The 22,702-nt window shown below is 41.0% G+C and overlaps 2 protein-coding genes across 3 annotated transcripts in view; both read right to left on the bottom strand.

Moving 5' to 3' along the window:
- GUSB (glucuronidase beta) overlaps positions 1-941 on the bottom strand; it is a 79,914-nt gene extending 78,973 nt beyond the window's left edge. Inside the window, exon 1 of the mRNA XM_063457261.1 lies at positions 617-941. Within this exon, the coding sequence (XP_063313331.1) occupies positions 617-820 (204 nt within the window). The 5' untranslated portion in view covers positions 821-941. The remainder of the gene's footprint in view (positions 1-616) is intronic.
- Positions 942-5,293: 4,352 nt separating this feature from the next.
- Positions 5,294-22,702, bottom strand: part of ASL (argininosuccinate lyase) — a 60,844-nt gene continuing 43,435 nt past the window's right edge. For both annotated transcript variants that reach the window (XM_063457241.1, XM_063457235.1), the window contains exons 10-17: positions 22,025-22,087; positions 20,516-20,630; positions 18,587-18,671; positions 17,125-17,184; positions 13,605-13,688; positions 7,057-7,137; positions 6,084-6,190; positions 5,294-5,714 (exon numbers count right to left, since the gene is read on the bottom strand). In XM_063457241.1, coding sequence (XP_063313311.1) covers positions 5,570-5,714; positions 6,084-6,190; positions 7,057-7,137; positions 13,605-13,688; positions 17,125-17,184; positions 18,587-18,671; positions 20,516-20,630; positions 22,025-22,087 — 740 coding nt within the window. In that variant the 3' untranslated portion in view covers positions 5,294-5,569. The remainder of the gene's footprint in view (positions 5,715-6,083; positions 6,191-7,056; positions 7,138-13,604; positions 13,689-17,124; positions 17,185-18,586; positions 18,672-20,515; positions 20,631-22,024; positions 22,088-22,702) is intronic.

Below are 22,702 nucleotides of genomic sequence, written 5' to 3'. Positions count from 1 at the left end.
GTTCTTAAATAAACAAAAACGAGGCCTACAATACCAATTCTGAAGTGGTACAAAGGTGTGACGATATACACAGTCTATTTTCACAATCTTTATTTCATATATATATATATATATATATATATATATATATATATATATCACAAGCAACAAAATTGAAAACAAATGTGAGGTAACGACATATAAAATTGGCACAGTGATAATATATTATTGGAACAGTGATGACAAGTCACCTTTGCACTCTGTGCAAGCCTAGGCAATCAACAATAAATCTAGGTATTTTCTAATGATTTAAGGAAGGAGACAAGTTAGTTTACAACAGTGGCTCTACCATTGGTAGTCAGTTTCTGTGAATAATATAAATCATATAGGATTCTTATCAGCAATGACATTGGCACGAGTATCCATAGCAATGAAAGTTACTTTATTACATGGGAACAGGAAAAGAGCAATTCAACATAATGTAATCAGTTGCCACATGTCCAACAACAAATTGTACAATAAACATAGTTACAGAGCTGAAAAGAGACTTGCCGTCCATGAAGTTCAGCCTTCCTCACGTGTTTTTTTGCTATTGATCCAAAACATACATCACTAACTGCATGCCAGGCTTCATTACCTCTCTGAGGGGCCTCTTGTACCACTGCTTCTGGAACCCTTCATCCCTCTGTAGGGACTTATCAGCCCTGAAACTCCAGATCCCATTGAGCTCCTTCATTTCCCTCGTAGGGGTATCCCTAGGGTACAGCATGCCCCCATCCAAAGCATGTGTGATGCCACTGCTTACAAGCAGAAGAGCCCAGCAGCTCCAGGATGCAGCCATCAATGCACTCAGACACTAAGAGTGTGCCCTCTTACTGCTGCTCGGTCTAACCTGCAGCTCTTCCAGCAGCCACCACCACTACCCCGGGTCTGAAATGAATGCTGCTTAGTGTCATGTGACAGCAGAGTGATGGCCTGGCAGTCACGTGACATGCCCTGTCATGTGATGTGTGGACTTGCTCAGTGCTGGGCAGGAAGGATATGCAGGTATTGTCTGTGCAGAGAAAGGGGGATGTTGTTTTCAATCCTCGTCTTGTGGTTACAGGCAGGTTACACTGTGGGCTTTATTCACTAAACGATGAATTGACAACGGAATTGCCAAATAAGTTACCAGGTTGTGATTTGTTTTCAATTTACTACCAATCAGAGGAATACAATGTGAATAGCAGGGAATGTACAGCCTTATTCAAGAAAGTACACATTTGAGCAAATTGCATCCAAATGTGAAAGCTGATGGCAGTGTCATAGCTTGGCTTTTTTTTTTTAAGCTCAGTTGTTGGACTAGAAGATCACTCTAAGCATTATGATACTCTAGGCACCCAGACCACTTCTGCTCATTGGAGTGGTCTGGGTGCCAACTCCCACTACTCTTAACCCTGCAAGTGTAATTATTGCAGTTTTTTATAAACTGCAATAATTACATTGCAGGGTTAACTCCACCTCTAGTGGCTGTCTATTAGACAGCCACTAGAGGTCACTTCCTGGGTTCTAGCACAGGAAACCTGTGCTAGAGCGTCGCTGGACGTCCTCACGCTGTGTGAGGACCTCCAGCGTCGCTCAAAACCCCATAGGAAAGCATTGAAATGATTTTTCAATGCTTTCCTATGGGGAGACGTAATGCGCATGCGCGGCATTGCCGCACATGTGCATTAGGTCCCCTCGGCCGGTGGGCGAGTTCAGTCTCGCCCACCGGCCGACGCAATGAAGAGGAGGAGCGTCGCGTAGGCGGAGACAGCGACGAGGCACATCGCCGCTGCCTCAGGTAAGTCACTGAAGGGGTTTTCACCCCTTCAGTAACCGGAGATTGGGGGGTGGGAGGGAGAGGGACCCTCCAGTGCCAGGAAAACGGATCGTTTTCCTGGCACTGGAGTTTCCCTTTAACCCCTTAAGGACACGACATGTGTGACATGTCATGATTCCCTTTTATTCCAGAAGTTTGGTCCTTAAGGGGTTAAGTTACAACAAATACAACAGCTCTGTACAATAGGTGGACTAACAAACAAGTAGTTCAGCAACAAGACGAGTTGGGTGTACAGGAATAGAAGGTGCTGATGACTCTTCTCAAATTAGTTTTAATACAGGTTTGTATTCATAATGCTGTAATGATTCTTTAATTATTATCTCCATATTTAACCTAGCATTACCGCTTCTTGATTGCCATTTCATTGTATTTGGTTCACGTTTGGTGCGTTTCCCGCTGCATCCTCAAAGTCCAAATCCAGAGGCCTTGCTTCCCGTCTCCTACACTCTGTTTTCTAAAGCAGTGCTCCGGAACTGCTGTGCCGGAGCACTGTGCTAGGTGTTCCGCCGCATGTTCACAGAGAGCTGAGCACAGCCTCCGGTCTGCAGCTCCGCCGGGTGCAGAGCTGTAGACTAAAGAAGCTGTCGGCAAACTCTGGCCAATCACTGCAACACAGACAATTCCAGTGCAGAAGCTCGCGAGACATCTACCACATTGTCTGTAACTCTGCACTTAGGTGGAGAGTTAGCACACCGGAAAACACTGTCATCCAAATGAACACCCTCCCAATCCTGTCACAGTACCCTATCACATTAACCCCAACCCCCCCCAACCCTGTCACTCACCCTACCACATTAACCCCTCCAATCGTGTTACACTCATCCCCCCCAACCATGCAACACTCACCCTGTCACATTAACTCCATAATCCTGTCACACTTACCCTTCTCGCCCTGTCACACTTACCCTTTTACCCACCGTGTCACAGTCACCCCTGAAGACAGACATCATACACACATTCATAAAACTTGCCTTCAAAGTTTGGTATTTATTAATGAGCACCTAGCTTTGCATATGTTTAATGGGCAAACTGACTGTGGAATATGTATTAATGGTGCTGAAGAATTCTAGGAAGAGCTTTGGTGTACCATGGGTGAGAAAATGTTGAGAAGCACTGGCCGGAAGGACTGAGTTTCCATATTTAAATTCAGATTTATGCTTTTTACATTAGTTTTTTTTTACCTTGTTGTGTATTGTGGTTTTTCTTTGTATATGGGTTCCTACCTAATGGCAGTTGCTTGCTAGCGTCAGCTAGCCCAACCATACGTTCAACTTAACCCAACCATACGTTCCCGTGTGTTTCATTACACTTGTGTTGGTTTTTTAACCACTTATTTTTACAGAACATTATATTGCGCAAAGACGGACATTGCTTTCTTCTTTTTTTGGGGGGTATAATCTCTTCCTGGCTAGATATATCAGTTTTGTGTAACAGCATAGACACGTTGGACAGGCTGCTCAGTTTCAATTCAAGCTGGAATTCCATGGCTGGTTGAGTTACAAGCAGAGGTAAATATACATGTAATATCGCACTCTCTAAACAAAAAAACAAAAAAAGTGAGGAAATAAGGTACGGGACTTTTGGTGACCTACAGTTCTGAACCACAAAATGCACACTGTGCAGATAAATAGAAAAAAATCTGCACACTATACCACACTTCTTGTATAGTGTGAAGATTTTGTCTATTTGATTTTGTATAATGAGTTACAAGCACATTTGCAAAACTCCTGACTTAGTGGTCTCTCCTCTCCTCCTCTTCCCCCATCCTTTAGTAGTCTCTCCTCTCCCGGCAATAGCCGATTTGGGAACATTTTCCAGCCAAGCTTGGCTAGTTTTGCCTCAGTTTCTCCATTCAAATTACATATGTGAAGATTGGAGTTTAGTGAATAGCCATGATAGTGTAGAAAGTGCCCAAAAACTTATAAAAGTAAAGTATACTAGAAAATGCCATTAGAATCCTCTCAAAACTCAGAATTTCTCAATATATGCACAGCTGTGGCTCTACTTTCTAACAAAATATACAATCTTAAAATCCTTAATCATATGATCAAAAATGGTACAACTCAATTACAGTATATACTCTAGTATAAGCCGACCCGAATATAAGCCGAGGCCCCTAATTTTACCCCCCAAAACTGGGAAAACTTATTGACTCAAGTATAAGACTAGGGTGGGAAATGCAGCAGCTACTGGTAAATTTCTAAATAAAATTAGATCCTTACAAAATGATATTAATTGAATATTTATTTACAGTGTGTGTGTATATAATGAATGCAGTGTGTGTATGAATGCAGTGTGTGTGTGTGTGATGCAGAGCCTTGGTGGGGGGTGGGCATTTTTATTATTGTTTTAATATAAATTTTTTGTTTTATTATTTTATTTTATTATTTACATTTTTATTTATTTATTTTCGTCCCCCCTCCCTGCTTGATACATGGCAGGGAGGGGGGCTCTCATTCCCTCGTGGTCCAGTGGATGGGCTGTGTAGGAGGGGGGCTGGCAGAAATCTGTAACTTACCTTTCCTGCAGCTCCTGTCAGCTCCCTCCTCCTCCGCGCCAGTCCGGTCAGCTCCCAGTGTAAGTCTCGCGGTAACCCGTGGCAACGCTCTGACCCCGCGGCTCTTGCGAGACTTACACTAGGAGCTGACAGGGGAGATGCAGGAAAGGTAAGTAAATGCTCTCTCCCAGTCCATTGTCTGTATTATGGCAATGTAAGTTGCCATAATACACAGACATTAACTCGAGTAGAAGTCGAGTTGGGGTTTTTCCAGCACAAAAAATGAGCTGAAAAACTCGAATTATACTAGAGTATATACGGTATACCATTTACAGTCCCATTCATCATCAGGACCCATAAGGCATGAAAGAGGTCCAAAACCGTACAGTGTAAATACCACCTGCTTAGTGGCACAGAAATAAAAAAAAAAAAAATACTGAACATTTGTAAAAGTAAAAAATACATGGCAAAATCATTTCCAAAATGTTTCTCTATATTAATAATCCAAGACAAAAATTACATGCTAATAAAAATGATATATCCCACATCCTCACAGTTAGCTCTCCAGCAGGCATAAATTATAACTCACACGACCACCTGCAAGCATATGATCGGAATTTGCACTGTGTGAGGATCATGTCACAGGAACTGAAGTTCAACAACCACCAAACTAACCTAGGTCTAGAGTGATACAACTCAGGCCAGAGATCAATATTTATTTTAACTCCTCAATAGTTTCCAAAAACTAAGTCCATGCCTTTTAAAATGAACTTCTACATTTCTAAGTAACCGTTATGCTATTTTATTTTAAAAAAAATCTTTATATTAAAAAGGGAATAGTGAATATTTATATGATTTTCTGCTGTTTTGGAAGAATTTCTCTTAATATTTGTGTTTAAAAAAACAAAAACAAACAACTGCAATAAGCAAGGATAACAAAATATATTTAATAAACGTTTTATTAAGAGTTTTAATGGAAAATTATTTTCACTGGAGCATTTAATTTCTTTTCTCATTTTGTCACTTGCCATATAACCTCTAAGAGCACAAAATTCAATATAGCGTAGGATATTGAGCAGTGTCAATGTGTAATTATAATACATTGTCAATCCATCCTAAACTACTCCATTATTAGCTTTTATAGGCACAGTTGGTAATGGCCCCAACTAAGTAGAGCCAATATCACTAAATGTATTTCTTCAGTTTCTCAGTTAGCCGTTTCACAGAAACCTCTATGCCTTGTGATTTTTCATCCAGGTTCTCAGCTGCTCAACTTGAGCAACCACACTGCTCTTTGCTGTCCCTCCGGCCGCCGTGTACTGCTCCACACTATTGGTGTAATTCCACACTTTGGATACGTCACTGCTGAAGAGAGAGCTACAACGAAATTACAGATGGGGAAACATTAACTCTTAATTTTGAATTACCGGTACTTAAGATTGTAATGTTGGAGGCCTTTGAGAGAGAAAAGGAGACTAAACCGTGATCTACTTTTAAAAACACAACCCTCCCCACCAAAACAACTGACTTGCCTTGTATAAAAAGGTAAATTGGTATGTTGATGGGTCTACTTCGTACACAACGACAACAGATAAGATACCACTGGAAGCCTCCTACAAATCTGTGTAAGATTTACTCATTTAAGTGAGCCTTTATTATTAAACCTAGAAACCGTGCAGTGAGTTCAATATATAAAAGTTTGAAAACCGACAGACAATCTAAAGACTGACAAAGCTGAAACTGTACCTGATGCTTTTTAGATCCTCCAAAGAGAGTTTATTGACAGAAATCCCCTTGCTTTCTGCGAGTTGCACAGCTTTACCAGACAGTCCATGAGCTTGTCTGAAGGGCATCTGAGAAACAAAAGTGAAACGAAGGTACACCTGCAATCAGTATACAGTCTCCCCCTGTTCTATGAGGTTACCTTCATCTCATATATATTGGGAACACTTTCACAACTAAACTAGATTGTTTCTACCATTCATAAACACCAACAAGAGTTTTTTTCTTTCTGGAATCACAATGACTATGTGCAGAATATTCACAAATATTATTCAAGGGATTTCAAAAGTTGAACAATCTGATGGATCCATAGTGATTGCTCTTTTATTAGAACTTTGCCATACAATTCTTTAGACCCCAATGTGCATCTTCGCAATGCACTTGGTCTGCTAGTCTCAGATTCTTAGTTCAGAGGAGAAGGGTTGTTTGTTTTCTGAAATCGCGAACTCAAACATGGTTGGATCCTAATCAGGAACATTGGTAAATAAGAATTCAGCAAACCAAAATGATTGCCAAATATATGAATTTATTAGAACAAAATATAAACTCCCTGTCTTCCTATGCAACTAAGGGTCAATCACAGCAGACGGGGTGACAAAGGACAGTGAGTGTTGCAGCACTATAACCACTTTAGTTCTCAGAATAGCTGCACTGGAGGGAGGGGCAGCAAATCAGTAACAACTCCTAAACAAAAATGTATTCTATAAATAATATATTTAGTGCTTTTGGAGCAAATTGAACCTGGAGTGACAAGTTCACCTTAAAGGGAAATTAAATAAAAATTTTTACCGAGATATGTATGATTACATTTCTCTACTCTGTGTAAAATACACTTATGTTTAAATATATAAATGTGTACTGAATCATAAATATGATAACATAGTAATAGATCCACTTCTACATTGTATGCCACTCATCTTCAAAGCAAACAACTCACCCCTTTTTTGACCAAATAATAGGCTATATCAGTGGCCAGCATATCTGGACTCAAAGCATTCTCCATAGCTTCTTTGTTTATCTGAAAAAAGCAAAATGTATCATGGTTAAAAAAAACTGCAGTTCAAAAAGTATCTTTTTTTTTTTTTTTTTTTTTTTAATTCTTTATTTTTACTGTGCAAGAAAAATTACAAGTATAGCAAGAGTGCCACAACAGCACGCATAGATTAGTCAACAGATTATTCAGATAGGCACGTGAAAACTGCACATTTTTTTTGTATTACGTTGGAACATGCTAGGTACAATTGTGATGTATAGTGAGGGAAACGAAGAAAGCGTTTGTCAGGAAATAGTATATCGTGATGAGACAACAGATTAGGCTAACTGACAATAAGGAAATGAGCAGCCAAGATAAGTATCGCTGTGTGTATGCCTTTTAAACAGCTTAAATTCTCGTGTATTTCGTGTTACTATGAGTTCAACTGGCATATAAAACATAGTGATATGTGTGCTGTAACCATCTGGGTTAACAAGAGAGCAAGGAATAAAAACATAGGGAGAGCGTTCCATTATATCAGCCTATACACAGAGTCCCGTATGATCCGTCAGGGTGGGGGCTGGTAGGGCTTGTGAGGTGCTTGGTATAAGCTAACGTTCAGCCCCACTTGCCTTTTGAGGGCCTCCTTTTCAGCCTATGCCCATCGGGGGTTTATAGTTGGCCATCATGGGGGTGTCTTTTGCGGATCTCCCACACTCTTCCATGCTGGCTAGTAGGGGTTGGTGAGTATCCTGCTCTTGTTTTGCTGTCCCCTTTGTTGCAGCCCTGTGCTCAATCTCAGCTCTGGGTCTTCTTATGGGAACCTGCCGGACTGATGTGCTTCGCTTGGACAGGATGCTGGGATTGTGGGGTTGCTTAGGATCGCCCTTACTGCGTTTGTGGATGCGGCTGTGAGTAACTGGGTCGGCGTGGACGGTTTCCCGCCACCTCTTGCGTCGGAGCTGAAGTGGTTGGATGGCCGCCCTGAGGGCCAGTAGTGGGGCTCCATAGTGGCGACGGCGGGTCTCCGGGCGGATCCACGAGGCCACCGCCCGGGCCGCTTGAGGGTAGGGCATTCCCCTGATGTGTAGCAGTTCGCAGAAGGCAGAGTAGAGCCAATCTAGGGTCGCCAAGGAGTGGGGGTACCGTAGCTTCTTCTCATTCTGTCTCTTTGGCAGTCGTCGGGGGACCATCCCAGACGCGGCTGGCTTGCTTTTCTGGCAGTTAGGTAGGTTGTCATCCTTGCCTTCGGCTCTAGCCCGCCTGTCTAGTGGGGCTGGCCTCTTGAGGTGGGTTGCGTCCGCCATGTTGCCGGGTCTGTAACATCCAGAGCCCAGGCTTGAGTGGTCGGCAGCAGTTCGATGGGCTGTGTGTGTCCGCTTGGTAGAGACCGGGATAACCCCCGCCGGTCCATAGGGGGGGGAACGGGAGCTCAGATTCTGCCTTGCAGTGCTTGTGGACGGCGAGAGAGCGGCCGCCTCCCCCACGCTTGTAGGCCGCAGCATTAGGGAGCACCGACCCGTTTCCAAAATCCACGTATGTGGTGTCTATTTGCAGGTCTCGGGTTCCCCTGTCGAGTGGGTACCCCCGTAAATTTGAACGCGGCCTCCGCTTGTCGGAAATCGGCTTTAGGTCGGGTTAGCTGCGGGAGCAGCAGCGACATGCGTCTGCTCCCTTCTGCGGTCAGGCCCCGCCCCAAAAGTATCTATCTTGATACCTAATAAGGTTATTTTTTACTCTTCTAATAGCATAATATTTTTATAAGTTACAGAGTAAAAAAAGGAATGTAGAGAACAACCATTTTCTTAAACCCAAGATGAGTTGGTGCTTAGTTGGTGTCCATTTAATTGTAGTGTTAGAGAGAGGGAAACAAAGTAATCTACAAATCTGCAGAATTTAAGGTTTTATCTAATTTGGTTATTTCAGCTTAAATGTTTTAGATTGATACTTAAAGGTTTATTATAAGCATTATAATCACTACAGCCTGACAGCAATAAAAAAAAATATCTATGTGTGTGCAGAGTTTTAATGTTAAACACTGCAAATGCAGACTCCAAGAACCATGACCATTTCAAACATTTTAGGTCAAACATGCTGGTAACAGACCCAGTAAGGTTGGGATTTGTTCAGTGGTTGATCAAAGATATTCATGTACAATGAAAAGCCACCGCACACAGGAGTAGGAGACTAGAATTAAACATAAAAAGGGTCACTAAGGTCACCAAACAGCTACTCAGCGCTCCGCATGGAGACACTGAACGCTCCCCATAGAAATGTACAGAGGAGATGCAGATTGGCGCAGTTTAGGATTTTACAGAGCATGTACAATAGCCTCCCAATGCTTTCCTATGCAAAAGCTTTGGATTGGCTGAGATCATCAAGTTTGATAATCTCAGCCATGGAGGTAGAGAGAAGTGGGGCCAGCCATGGCAAGACTGCCATGGCACTGGAAAAAAAGGCAAGTAAATTACCTTTTCAAAAGGTAGTCAAGGGGAGCCAGGGACATAAAGGTTGATTTAACAGATATTACTGTAGGTGAAAGTTTAGGATCCAGTGATCATCAGTCAGTGTGGTTTAATATAAGAACAGTGACTGAGTCACACCACACAAAAACAAAAGTTTTAGACTTTAGAAAAACAGACTTTTCTAAAATTAGAATATGTGTAAAGGAGTCATTATCAGACTGGAGCAATTTATATGGAGTCCAAAAGAAATGGGATTATTTAAAAGTTGCACTACTGAAGGCAACAGAAAATTGCATTAGGCTTGTCAGTAAAAGCAAAAAATTCAAGAAACCACTGTGGTACTCCGCAGATGTGGCCAAAATAGTAAAAAACAAAAAGTTAGCATTTAGTAATTATAAAAAAACCCAGAGTGAGGAAGACAGAATGACCTATAAGATTAGCCAGAAAGAGGCTAAGCAAGTTATAAGAGCTTCCAAATCCCACACAGAAGAGAAAATAGCACAGTCAGTAAAAAAGGGGGACAAAACTTTTTTTAGATACATAAATGAGAAAAGAAAAGTAAAACAAGGATTAGTTAGATTAAAAACAAAAGAAGGAAGGTATGTAGATGAGGATAAAGGTCTAGCTGACTGCCTCAATGAATATTTTTGTTCGGTATTTACAGATGAAAATGAAGGAAAGGGACCTCAGTTAAGAAAAAGGATAAATGAGTCATTTATTACACGTGAGTTTACAGAGGAAGAGGTTCTATTTCAACTGTCAAAAGTAAAGACAAATAAGTCAATGGGACCTGATGGAATACACCCAAAGCTATTAAAAGAGCTTAGTGGTGTACTAGCAAAACCATTAACAGATTTATTTAACCAATCATTGATAACAGGAGTAGTCCCAGAAGATTGGAAGTTAGCGAATGTTGTGCCCATTCACAAGAAAGGTAATAGGGAGGAGTCGGGCAACTATAGGCCAGTAAGCCTTACTTCAGTAGTGGGGAAAGTGATGGAAACCATGTTAAAGGATAGGATTGTTGAACATCTAAAAACACATGGATTTCAAGACCAGAGACAACATGGGTTTACTTCAGGGAGATCATGCCAAACTAATCTTATTGATTTTTTTGATTGGGTAACTAAAATTATAGATCAGGGTGGTGCAGTAGACATTGCTTACCTAGATTTCAGTAAGGCTTTTGACACCGTTGCACATAGAAGGCTTATCAATAAACTACAATCTTTGAGTTTGGATTCCAATATTGTTGAATGGGTAAGGCAGTGGCTGAGTGACAGGCAACAGAGGGTTGTAGTCAATGGAGTATATTCAAAGCTTGGGCTTGTCACCAGTGGGGTACCTCAGGGATCTGTACTTGGACCCATTCTCTTTAATATTTTTATTAGTGATATTGCAGAAGGTCTTGATGGTAAGGTGTGTCTTTTTGCGGATGATACTAAGATATGTAACAGGGTTGATGTTCCAGGAGGGATAAGCCAAATGGAAAATGATTTAGGTAAACTAGAAAAATGGTCAGAGTTGTGGCAACTGACATTTAATGTGGATAAGTGCAAGATAATGCATCTTGGACGTAAAAACCCAAGGGTAGAGTACAAAATATTTGATAGAGTCCTAACCTCAACATCTGAGGAAAGGGATTTAGGGGTGATTATTTCTGAGGACTTAAAGGTAGGCAGACAATGTAATAGAGCAGCAGGAAATGCTAGCAGAATGCTTGGTTGTATAGGGAGAGGTATTAGCAGTAGAAAGAGGGAAGTGCTCATGCCATTGTACAGAACACTGGTGAGACCTCACTTGGAGTACTGTACACAGTACTGGAGACCCTATCTTCAGAAGGATATTGATACCTTAGAGAGAGTTCAAAGAAGGGCTACTAAACTGGTTCATGGATTGCAGGATAAAACTTACCAGGAAAGGTTAAAGGATCTTAACATGTATAGCTTGGAGGAAAGACGAGACAGGGGGGGTATGATAGAAACATTTAAATACGTAAAGGGAATCAACACAGTAAAGGAGGAGACTATATTTAAAAGAAGAAAAACTACCACAACAAGAGGACAGTCTTAAATTAGAGGGACAAAGGTTTAAAAATAATATCAGGAAGTATTACTTTACTGAGAGGGTAGTGGATGCATGGAATAGCCTTCCAGCTGAAGTGGTAGAGGTTAACACAGTAAAGGAGTTTAAGCATGCGTGGGATAGGCATAAGGCTATCCTAACTATAAGATAAGGCCAGGGACTAATGAAAGTATTTAGAAAACTGGGCAGAGTAGATGGGCCGAATGGTTCTTATCTGCCGTCACATTCTATGTTTCTATGTTTCTAGGTCAAAAATACAGGTTTGTATTCCTGACACTATAATTTTCCTTTATAGTCCCCAATGAATTATGTGCTGTGAATGGATGGATGAATGAATGCATAGCATATTCATTTTTCTAAAATTCAATGATTTGGTATAGTTTCTACTTGATTCATCTCCCACTTTTTTTTTTTTTTTTTAAATTCTTTATTTTTGAGTGCAGAGTTAAATACATGTTTCAGCGTTGTCACATGACATAAGAGAGAGTAACAGTATATATCACTTCGAGTATGCATGGTATGCTGCACTTTTTTTTTTTTTGAAACAGGAGTAATACGAATATACAAACAGGCTTATTAACATACAGAGTAATCTTGTTTAGTCCTAGCTGGAAATGCATGTCTGTAATTATATAGGCTTGCTAAACATGTGGAAATGTGTGATTGTGAGAGTACGTCTCGTGTGCAAATCACATGGAAGGCTATCCAGAGTTCAGCTTCCATACAGGATAGCGTCCGGGCAGAAGCACAGTTCACATGGTGTGAGTGTGGGCAACGGCTGGATGCCAGATGATGAGGTAGTCCCTATGTGCCTAGCCGATACCCATTCTGGAGGCCGAGTTTGCTGATCTGGAGCAAGAGGCTAGCGAGGTGCTGGACTGCTGTGGCTCCTCCGGTCCTGGCAGTGGTAAGAGGTTGTTGCTGGCTGGGTGCTTGTCTGGTGGCTGAGCGCCTCTTCCCTTCGGATCTCTTTCAGCGGTGCTAGCTGTGCGGCGGGCGGGTGGTGTCGGCGGGTGCTTTGTCTGGCGGTGGTGCTTATTTAGTTTTTGTGGCCCATTGGGACCCCACATGGTGGTGGGCGGTTTGCTGGAGCCTCCTGCCGGTGCCTTTGCTCGGCGTCTGTGAGGCTGTTTCAGGCTAGTAGTGCCCCGACTTCGCTTCTTCCGCCGGGTCTCCTTCTTGGCTTGTGCCTGTTCTCGCGGTGGCAGCGCTGAACTTGGATGACCCGGCTGTGTGTTGATGAGTGTGCAGTGGCTCGTTGCCGGTGTTGCCAGTACCGGTACGGGGTGCGAGCATCTAGTTTCAATGCGGTCCCAAAAGCGCTGGCAAACCGCGTCAAATTTCGCCCTGAAAGCCCTTGCCCAGTCCTCGGTATCTTGCTGTCGAGGATTTGCGGCCCTGCTGTCGGCCATCTTAGGTAGGCCTTGTGGTACCGCCCGGGCGGCATGGTTCGGGTCTACGTCCCCTATGTGAGTGCTTGTCTTTCGCTGGTGGACCGGGATGACCCCTACCGGTCCAGGGGGGGGGACTGGGATCTGTCCGCAGTGAGTCCCACAGGCGTAGTGGGGGGAGAGCGGCCGTCTCTCCTGCTCCCACCTGTCGAGTGGGCCTCCGACACTCATTTGGCACAGATTGCTTTTTCCTCCGTGTGAGGGGTATCATTTTGTTCTGCCCAGTGTGCCCAGTCGATTGCTGGCTCTGTCGGCCCAATTAGTCTCCGTTTGGGTCAGGAAAAGCAGGTTAATTAGCAGCTCTGTGCAGGAGCCCATGAGGTTGTCGACCAGTTGGTTCTGCAGCCAGGCCCCGCCCCCCCCTACTTGATTCATCTAATCACATCAATGTTCAAGGATGATTTGTAAAAGTATTATATGTTTATGTATGGATTGATCAACTTAAACATAGTCCCAGTAGCGGTTTTTAGATTAAGTAAAAAAACAAAAAAACAAATCCAGGCTAAAATACCTGTAATGTTGAAATAACCCCGGAAGCCACCTGAAGTACAGCAGATATGGTGTCACAGACATCAAACATAGCCTCTTTGTCCTCCTGTAGAAAGGAAATCACATTTAATACAGTTAACAGTTTGATTGGAAGGGATGACCTAAAACAGGGATAGGCAACCACCTGCACTTAAGACGTTGTGGACTACATCTCCCATAATGGTATTACAGCCATAATACTAGCAAAGAATCAGCTGAGACGTAGTCCACAACATCTGGAATGCCGAAGGTTGCCTACCCCTGGTCTAAAACATACTTCTACCCCCTCCTCCCTTTCTGCTATTCTATTCTTCACTTTCTCCCCTTAAAGTTCTTTCTAATATACATATCTCACAGTTTCCTTATCATTAGCTCCATCTTGTTACTGGCCATTTTCACAGTTTTCTTTCCTGCAGTGAAACAGTTTATTTCTATGTGCCACTTTCAAATCGGTCCTCTCTTTATCCGCTTCCTTTCATTTTATTTTATTTGCTATTCTTTGGTGACCACAGCAGAAACTCCAGACTTACAAGCATTGCTATTTATGGCTCTCCATCATTAGTAAGTTATACTTATTCTCCATTATTTGGGTGTACAATAATTCAGTTGTTCTTGCTTTTTTACTTAAGGTTTTCTAAAAATCCTAAAACAATGAAAAAATTAAAAAATAAAATAAATAAAACACAACAAAAACACCATACTAGAAGAAGCTATAATCCAAGTGATTTTCACAACCAATTCCCGGTTTCTAATTTTTATAACATTCAGAAAAGGAAATATGCAGATTGTTTTGCATTTTAAATTATGAGGAACTTGTGCGAATTTTGTTTTGCATATATTAGGAAACACTCAAAGAAAGGAAGTGTAGAATGTCATGAATAGATTATTTTAGCGAGATTAGGCATTTCTGCTATCAGTTAATAACCAGAAGTATTGAAAAATGCTAGTGGTTAAGTCATCTACAAATAATTGAAAAAAAAAATAAAAAGCTCTGGTAAGTAAAAGAACACTTCACAGACTAACTACTGCAGTTTACACTACAGTCCCATTGTACCCCTCCCCAACAGCAGCTTTCACTTGACTTTGAAAAGTATGACTTGTGCTAGCACCTACAGAATGGCAAACATATGGTCCATATTAAACAAGTCAATGTTAATTAACCCCTTAAGGACACATTACATGTGTGACATGTCATGATTCCCTTTTATTACAGACGTTTGGTCCTTAAGGGGTTAAGGACAGAGGCAATCGTCCAAATTCTGAACCAAAACAAAACCTAGAGTTTGAGCTATACATGTCTGTTCAACTATAATTTACCTCTTTCATATTAAATGCGCCCACACTTATTACATATAATTTTGTTCAGGAGAAATCGGGCTCTCATTCCACATTACATGTGAAGGCCATAATACTCAGCTAATACTACAATAAAACACGCATTTGTATGCCGTGATGTTCCACGAGTACCATGATGCCCACCGTGTACAGGTTTCATGGTGTTTTGGAAAGTTACAGGGCTTGCCATTTCCATACATTGAAATTTTCCAGATTGGTTTGCTGGATCTTTGTTGCCTTTGAAACTGCATGGCAGTTGAGAAAATAAAGTTAAACCCATCATGGCAAACTATCTTCAAAAGTAGACAACCTATGGTATATCCAGTCTTTATAAGCCATTTATGAAAGCTAAATTTAGCAAGGGTTTGTGATTAATTTGTTTATTTAATTTAATCAATCATATCATTGTCATATGTTTTACTGCTGTAAAACACTCATTTGTGTCTCATGAGTACAACAGTACTCCCCATGTACAGGATTTAGGTAAGTTTTAAGGTCAAATATAGGACTTGCAAATTAAATTCTCTACTATTTCTGCCTGGGTTATCAGGCAGGTCCCCCAATATAATATATATATATATATATATATATATATATATATATACACACACACACATATATATTTTAATTGTAAATGTATTTCATATATTATTTTTACATAATGATGTTATTTTATTAGTTATATTTTGTCAGAACTGCCCGACAACCCAGGCAGCCAATCTGTTAATCCTGCCCATCCAAGTCATGGGATCGCTGTGTTTGTGATAATCTGGTGAGGACGGCGAGTATTTGGCCTGGAGGGAGGGCCCAATCATTAAGGAGCGGCATTTTGCCCTTGTGGCATTAGAACACTATTTCTAGGAGGGCATAGCATACTTTACCGTTGGAAAGGGTTAAAGTAGACTGACCATCTGTATATGATTGGAAAAAAAACACAAAATCCTGCTTCACAACACCTTACTGCTTTGGTTTGGTCACCAAGTAGCTGAAATGACTGATTAAGTGTGTCAAGTACAACACATGGTAGGCAGTTAAATGCACAACTGCCTCATCTCATTGAAGTTGTTATAATGTCTAGAGTACCCTAGCTCTTTCCTTCAATTCTGCTTTAAACCATTGTTAATGCTAAACAAGAGTTCCCAACAACCTGTCCCCTGTGTGCTGCTTAGGCCAATGGGGATGCGTTGGCCTGAGTGTAATGGGCAGTTGTGAGCCTCAAATGACTGCATTCAGCCTACCACAGTGCCATTGCAGATATGAATCAGTATTGTGTAATCGCTGCCTTAGCCCACCTCCAGTGGAGGCATTACTGTGGGAAGCCACTGGTCCTCAGTGTTAAACTGCTCAAAATAGTTTAACCCTGAATGGAAGAACACAGTGCCAGGGGACTCTAGGCACTATAACCAATTCAATTAGATGGTTTATAGTGTCTACAGTGTCCCTTTAACATGGATTCCTGTGTGTTATTGGTCATATTCTACCCTGACCTAGTAAATGTTATGAAGATAGGAGAACAATGTTTGATTGTTCACACTAAACTTTAGATTCCCCCACCCACCATCTTTTGTAGAATGTTACCGGTTATTCGATTGTATTATATATACTGTCTTGAAATACTTTTTACATGGTACATTAGGCCAATATATTCTTTATCAGTATTTTTTAGGAATCCTTTGGTACTTTTAGAAATGTAGATTTCTAAAAACCACCAACATAATGAAAGCATAAGGGCATAATATTTTCACATACTAAATATTACCAACTGCCAAAATGAGGTATCCGGACCATAGAAATCTATTGGAGATTCCGCATATACTTTAATGTGTGCTAAGAATCCATTCTATCTCCAAATGGGGTTCTCTCCCATTTAGGTTCCGGTTCTGTGCAGGAGGGATAAGGTGAAATAGAGGGTGACATTTATAAACAATCACCTAGTGAATAGCAGATAAAGGGCAGAGGCTAGAGCAGTAGCAGAGATAAAAGTAAGCAGTATCATGTTCTGTTTTGTTTGCACTGCAATTCAAAGCAAAATGAAGTCAACAATGTATATACGTTGTGGTTAGTGAAGTTAATGATTTTGTAGTTCTTAAATATTAATCGTGACATCCATATAAACAGTAGATTGTCTGGCTGAAACAGGGTTGCGGATATCAATCTTCGTTCCTCACCTGTAAATCCTTATTGTAAGTGCTTGGAAGTCCTTTAAGTGTCATGAGAAATCCAGAACACTAATGTGTAAAAACAAAACAAAAAAACATTTTAGCTTTTTTTTCAAATAATGTGACCATAATGAAGTCTCTCCCCCAAATGCATTTATCACAAACCATTATTTTTCTTTTACTTCAAATACTTCTAATCTTGCAGTGCTCAAAACAAAATAGCCCTGGAAAGGAGGAGAACTAGCTCAAACCAGACACGTGGGGCTTAGAAACTCATGTGCCAAGCAAAGCAGAGATGTCCTAGATGCAGAGTGTTCAGGTCAACTCTCTCTTTTGTTAAAGTTGACAAAAAGAGTAGTTATGCGGTCTGGGGCATGTGAAGCCAGCCTTTTGGTAGTACTGTTCCAAAATAATACATTGAATTCCTTTGGCATGCTGACCCTTTTATTTAAGAGTTCCTGTGCTCATATAATGTCATTATTAAGCGCTGCGGAATAAGCTGGCGCTAGATAAATACCAATAATAATCATAAGAACACGTGTTCTTGTAGGTTTCTTTATGCAAAACTAGTATTTCTGTGTGGGCAATGCCAGAATGGGTTTCGGTTTCTTTGTATATACAAGGCCAGTACATTTCTCCACCCTCCTGACAATATGTCTCAAATTAAGTTGAATTTACCCCCTCCTCTTTTGATGCAATATCAATGCAGTTTATAGCTCCTGATTTTAAAACCTCAACCCTCCCCCAACCCTCTATGTTACCGCCTCTCTGACATTATCCGTAAGGGTTGCATACTGTTCCCTAAAGTCCAATGGCTACACTCGTTCAGCACAGTTATGACATTGTTTCATGAAATGCCTTAATTCTTATTTAAGTCATAAGAGGAAAAGTAAGAGGTGTGTGTGCACCAGCCAAGCGGTGAATTATTGTATGTGAAAATGTGACAGCTTCACTCAATAAAACTCCACACCAGTGACCTATCAAGGTGGTGTTCTGGTACCTGCACTCAAGGCTTTCAGAGGCATTTCATATGGTGTGATCATACGCAATAGCAGCGGAACTCTAGATCGGTCAATAAAGGAGATTTCATTTCACCAAAATGGTCCTGGCCTGGGTCCCCTTTGGTGGAATAAAATTGCCTTCATTGACACATATCTGGAGGTGCAACTCTTATTTTCTGTATGCTGTTGGTAGCTGTTGTAAGGAGGCCCTGTGAGCTGGCACCCTACTTAACTGACAGTGCTAATTCTTTATCTGTCGATCAAATATGTGTGCCATAAGTTATCAATGTTGGTTTTCTCAAAACTGGACAGTGGTTAATTGGCTGGGCATGCTGGGTTACCCAATACAACAAGCTATTATATTATGTTGCTTGTAGTGCCCGTTTAAAATCCAACTGTCTTCTGTGGTTTAGGTGAACATAAGAAAATAAATAGGATGCTCTCTAGATTAGTGTACAGTCTTCACGTACTCTGCCAAACACACGTCCAGCTTTGCTGCGTATTAATTCCAAACTGTCAGGATTCTTCTTCTGAGGCATCAAGCTACTCCCAGTACTAGAAGGGAACAAAAAAAAACACAAATTAAATCCATCAAATACAATAATGTACACAGTTTGACTATAAATGATATATGCACATATACATTTAAATGTCTTAACTTCTAATAATCCTGTTAATACATGTGGATCTATGTAAAATACTTTTATTGAAAGAAATCAAGAAATAAGTTAAGGCAACCAAATGTAAGAGGCATCTACTGCTGAATTTATGGTGTGTGCTTGATGATATACCTGGCAAATGTGTCTGAAAAACCATGTAATCGTATAAAAAAAAAAGAATGACCAATACTCAATATCATAAAGAAAGGGGCATTATTAATATGTGAATGTGGGGATGGGAGTAACCAGTAGTCACCATATAAAGCAATACTGAATATTTTTATTAGTGTGAGCAATTCAGAAAATCTATTAGGGCATGAGATTGTACATAGCCTTAGCCAGCCTTATGGTTAACCAGGGCCTACTGGAGTACCTGTTACAAATGAGATACTTTGACATTGCTTTGATGATGTTTTTTTGTGGTGACTGACAAATGAACTGTGGCCCAAATCTTGCAGCAAGGTATCGACTTTGAACATTATAGTGTGCTTCAGGAAGGTGCCATCCCATTCCATGGGCAGAGAGCAAGAGGATTGCCAGCCTAAATAAAAGCCAGAGTCCAGGAGCAGGTGGGGATAGGTCACAGTAATTGTCTCCAAATGTTTCAGGCAAATGTCCATGAGTTACTCGGATATATGGGATATATGGGATGCATTGTCCAATGCAAGTGCAAACATACGTGTCTTGGCCTGTTTTCCAGAAAGTAGACAGGCAAACAGTGAGCCCACCGACCTCTGTTTCAAGGTCTGGAACTCCGTAGTAGCAGAACAGAGGTCCCTTACAAGCATGACACACAGTGTGCCTTGGAGGAGGAGACAGGGTACTGATGTGTCAGGGATGGCACAGGTACTATATTAGACAGAGGAATAGCCAGATCTAGTATCTGAAGGGCAAGGCAGAAAAGCAGACACAAAGATGGTACAAAGATTTGGGCAAGCGGTAGGATGCAAAGTCAGGAGGAAACCAAAATACTGGCAACCAAGGAGACACACTAGCAGATACAAGGAGCAAGGATAATGCTGGGAGACTAGGTTACAGAACAACCAAGCAATGTCTGGAGGGAGTGAGCGGAATTTAAATGGCTGGGGTGACACATGACTGGTCTGTCCCCATGCAGACAGTTACATTAGCCTGTTAAGTCCTGGCCTCCTACACTTGCAGACACTCTGGATGGGTTACTTGCATGGCTGCCACCAACTGGTCTGTCCCATGTCCGTGGACCGTGAAATGGTGGTGGAACCATGGGCCCTAGATGTTCTGCATGACAACCTCCCTGCTGTCACATTCTATGTTTCTCTTAGGCGCGCAGCACCCAGGACAGGTGCGAAAATGCTGGCGTTCATGACATTCAGCCAAGTCAACAGACCATACTATTCAAATTAGACTTGTTTATTTCTCAGTATCAAGGGTCATGTTGTACTGTCCAATAGGTTTGCTTGCAGTCCTCCTGTGACTGGAATAGAGTATCAAAATAGCGCTCTACTCAAGATGGGAAGTCAACATTTTGAACCAGATTCTATTTCAAAAAAGTTTTGCCCATTTTAATTATAAAATGTGTTGGTAACCTGCCAACAGTTCCACACATGAACATATGTGAATATTTATAATAGCACATCCATGGCTCAAAAGTCCAAAACTATTTTCAGAGGGGACTCTACCTATAGTACAATGTGTAAAATAAAACATAAAATGCACTTAAACGTTAGTTTTTAGAATAGTGAAACAAAGCAAAAAAGTCACCTGTAGGAATCTGATAGGGTCACAAAGCTGAACTCCTTTGTGCTGTAGATGATAAGATCTTCAGACATTTTACTAAGGTGAGTCATGCACAGAGATGCCCAAAATAGGAACTCCGCTGGAAAAGTAAAAAAATAAATACAACTAAGTTATAATATGGCAAGAGATTAATAAATTAAACTAGAATGAATGCTATATTGAAATGTAAACAATAACAGCACAGACTTTTAAAAAAAATGTAGGTATACAATTCGAACTGAAGAAATGGGAAGGGAATTGCAAATTGTATTCCAGATTATATGATCTGAAAGAAATCTCCAGATTAGGTAGTTTTTCTTCTTTGTTTGTCCTACATTTACAATTTCCTTTTTAATTCATAAGAATGTTTTTTTTATTGAATAAAATCCTATGTGCATTAACCCAGCTACAGTTACAGGGGGAGCGCGAGAACATCAAGGCGAGTGCTACTCTTGAACATTCAGGGCATTTAATGGCCAGAGGATGCAAATGGGTCATAGAGTCAGCAGAGCATTAGAGGATCACCTGCTAAAAATGTTGAGGGCTCGGGGGCAGTAATATGCATTTGCGAAGAAGTCGCTCTCTGCTTCCCAGTCAGCACAGGCCAATGCAGGAGGATAATTAAAGAAGGAACATTTGTACAATTACATTTTTAAAGGGACACTAGTCACCAGAACAACTACAGCTTAATATAGTTGTTCTGGTGTCTGCTGCCTGTCCATGCAGGCTTTTTAATGTAAACACTGCCTTTTCTATGAAAAGGCAGTGTTTACATTTTTGCCTAGTAACACCTCTAGTGGCGGTCACTCAGACTCCCACTAAAGGTGCTTCCTGGGTCAGTGACGTTCATCATCTCCATGCTCTGCTCATGGAGGTACATTGATTCAATGCATCTCTAAGGAGTTCCTTTTAGCCTTTACCCTCCTACTTTAGGGCTTCCTCAAGTATTGCACTGCATGAGAGCTGATCTCTTCTGGAGGGGAAAAAACAAAAACCAACACATTGAGATGTGGCTTTGGGAAGAGAAAAACAGATACAGATTGGGGGGGGGCAAGACAAATGAGCTGTGGGGAGAGTGAGATGGAAGTGCAAGCCTTTCACAGAGCTCTAGATCAGGCATAGGCAACCTTAGGCACTCCAGATGTTTTGGACTACACCTCCCATGATGCTTTGACAGCATTATGGATGTAAGAGCATTATGGGGGATGTAGTCCACAACATCTGGAGTGCCGAAGGTTGCCTATCCCTGCTCTAGATCAATGCAACTAACAAACAGTAGTGTGCAGTGTGTGAGTGGATAAGTCTCACAGTAACGTGTATGAGTGTATCACAGACCCACAGTAATATAACTCCTAGTGATGTGCAGGTAAATGAGTGTATCACAGATCTGTGCAGCAATAAAAAGAAAAAAGAAACACACGTTTGTGTGCACTGTACATGAATGTATCACATAGCCTTACAACCATAAAAACAGTTGTGTGGCTTTTAAACTACCTATGAAGTCTCGTTCACTGGTTGCGTCCATGCTGTTCAGGCTGAGGGAGTCAAAATTCAGTTCTGTAGGAGAAAGACAAGATGTATAATTAGCTGAATCAAAATACGAATATAGAAATGTAGGATGGCATTCCTCAAAATCTAAATCATGGCAGTTTTTAGGATATATTTCCAGCACATTTTATTCAATTATTTAAATTTGTTACTCTAATCACCATGACTACTTCAGCAGCGTGTGGAGCTTAGCCCAATACTGTATTCAGGTGAGCAAAACCTTTTATTTTCCGGTTTTACAATGAATTGAGAGGAGGGGACCTTTTCCACTATGCCCAATATTGCATATTACATTGGAAAGTTGCCCCCTCTCAAAAGGAACACTTTAAGATATTCCTGTTAGTCTCCATTTATCGTAACGTCTTTTTATCTTGCTCAGGCCTGTAAAAATTACAAAACACAGCAATATGTAAATATTTTCTGGCATTTTTGTTTTGTCATTTGCCATCAGCAGCCATAGGAGAAAAAATGAATAAAAATAAATCGCATCTCCTGTTGCACAACTGATGCTTACAGAATTATTCACTAAACTGAGAAATGCAAAGTAAAAACAGTGGGAAATATCAGAATCATCTTTCAGTTCTGCTAGATTGGCCTTAAATTTGAAATTCACTTTTGAAGCTG

The sequence above is a fragment of the Pelobates fuscus genome, chromosome 1 (assembly GCF_036172605.1).
Source record: "Pelobates fuscus isolate aPelFus1 chromosome 1, aPelFus1.pri, whole genome shotgun sequence".
Classification (NCBI taxonomy): Eukaryota; Metazoa; Chordata; class Amphibia; order Anura; family Pelobatidae; genus Pelobates; species Pelobates fuscus.
This window is presented reverse-complemented; position numbering and strand designations above follow the sequence as displayed.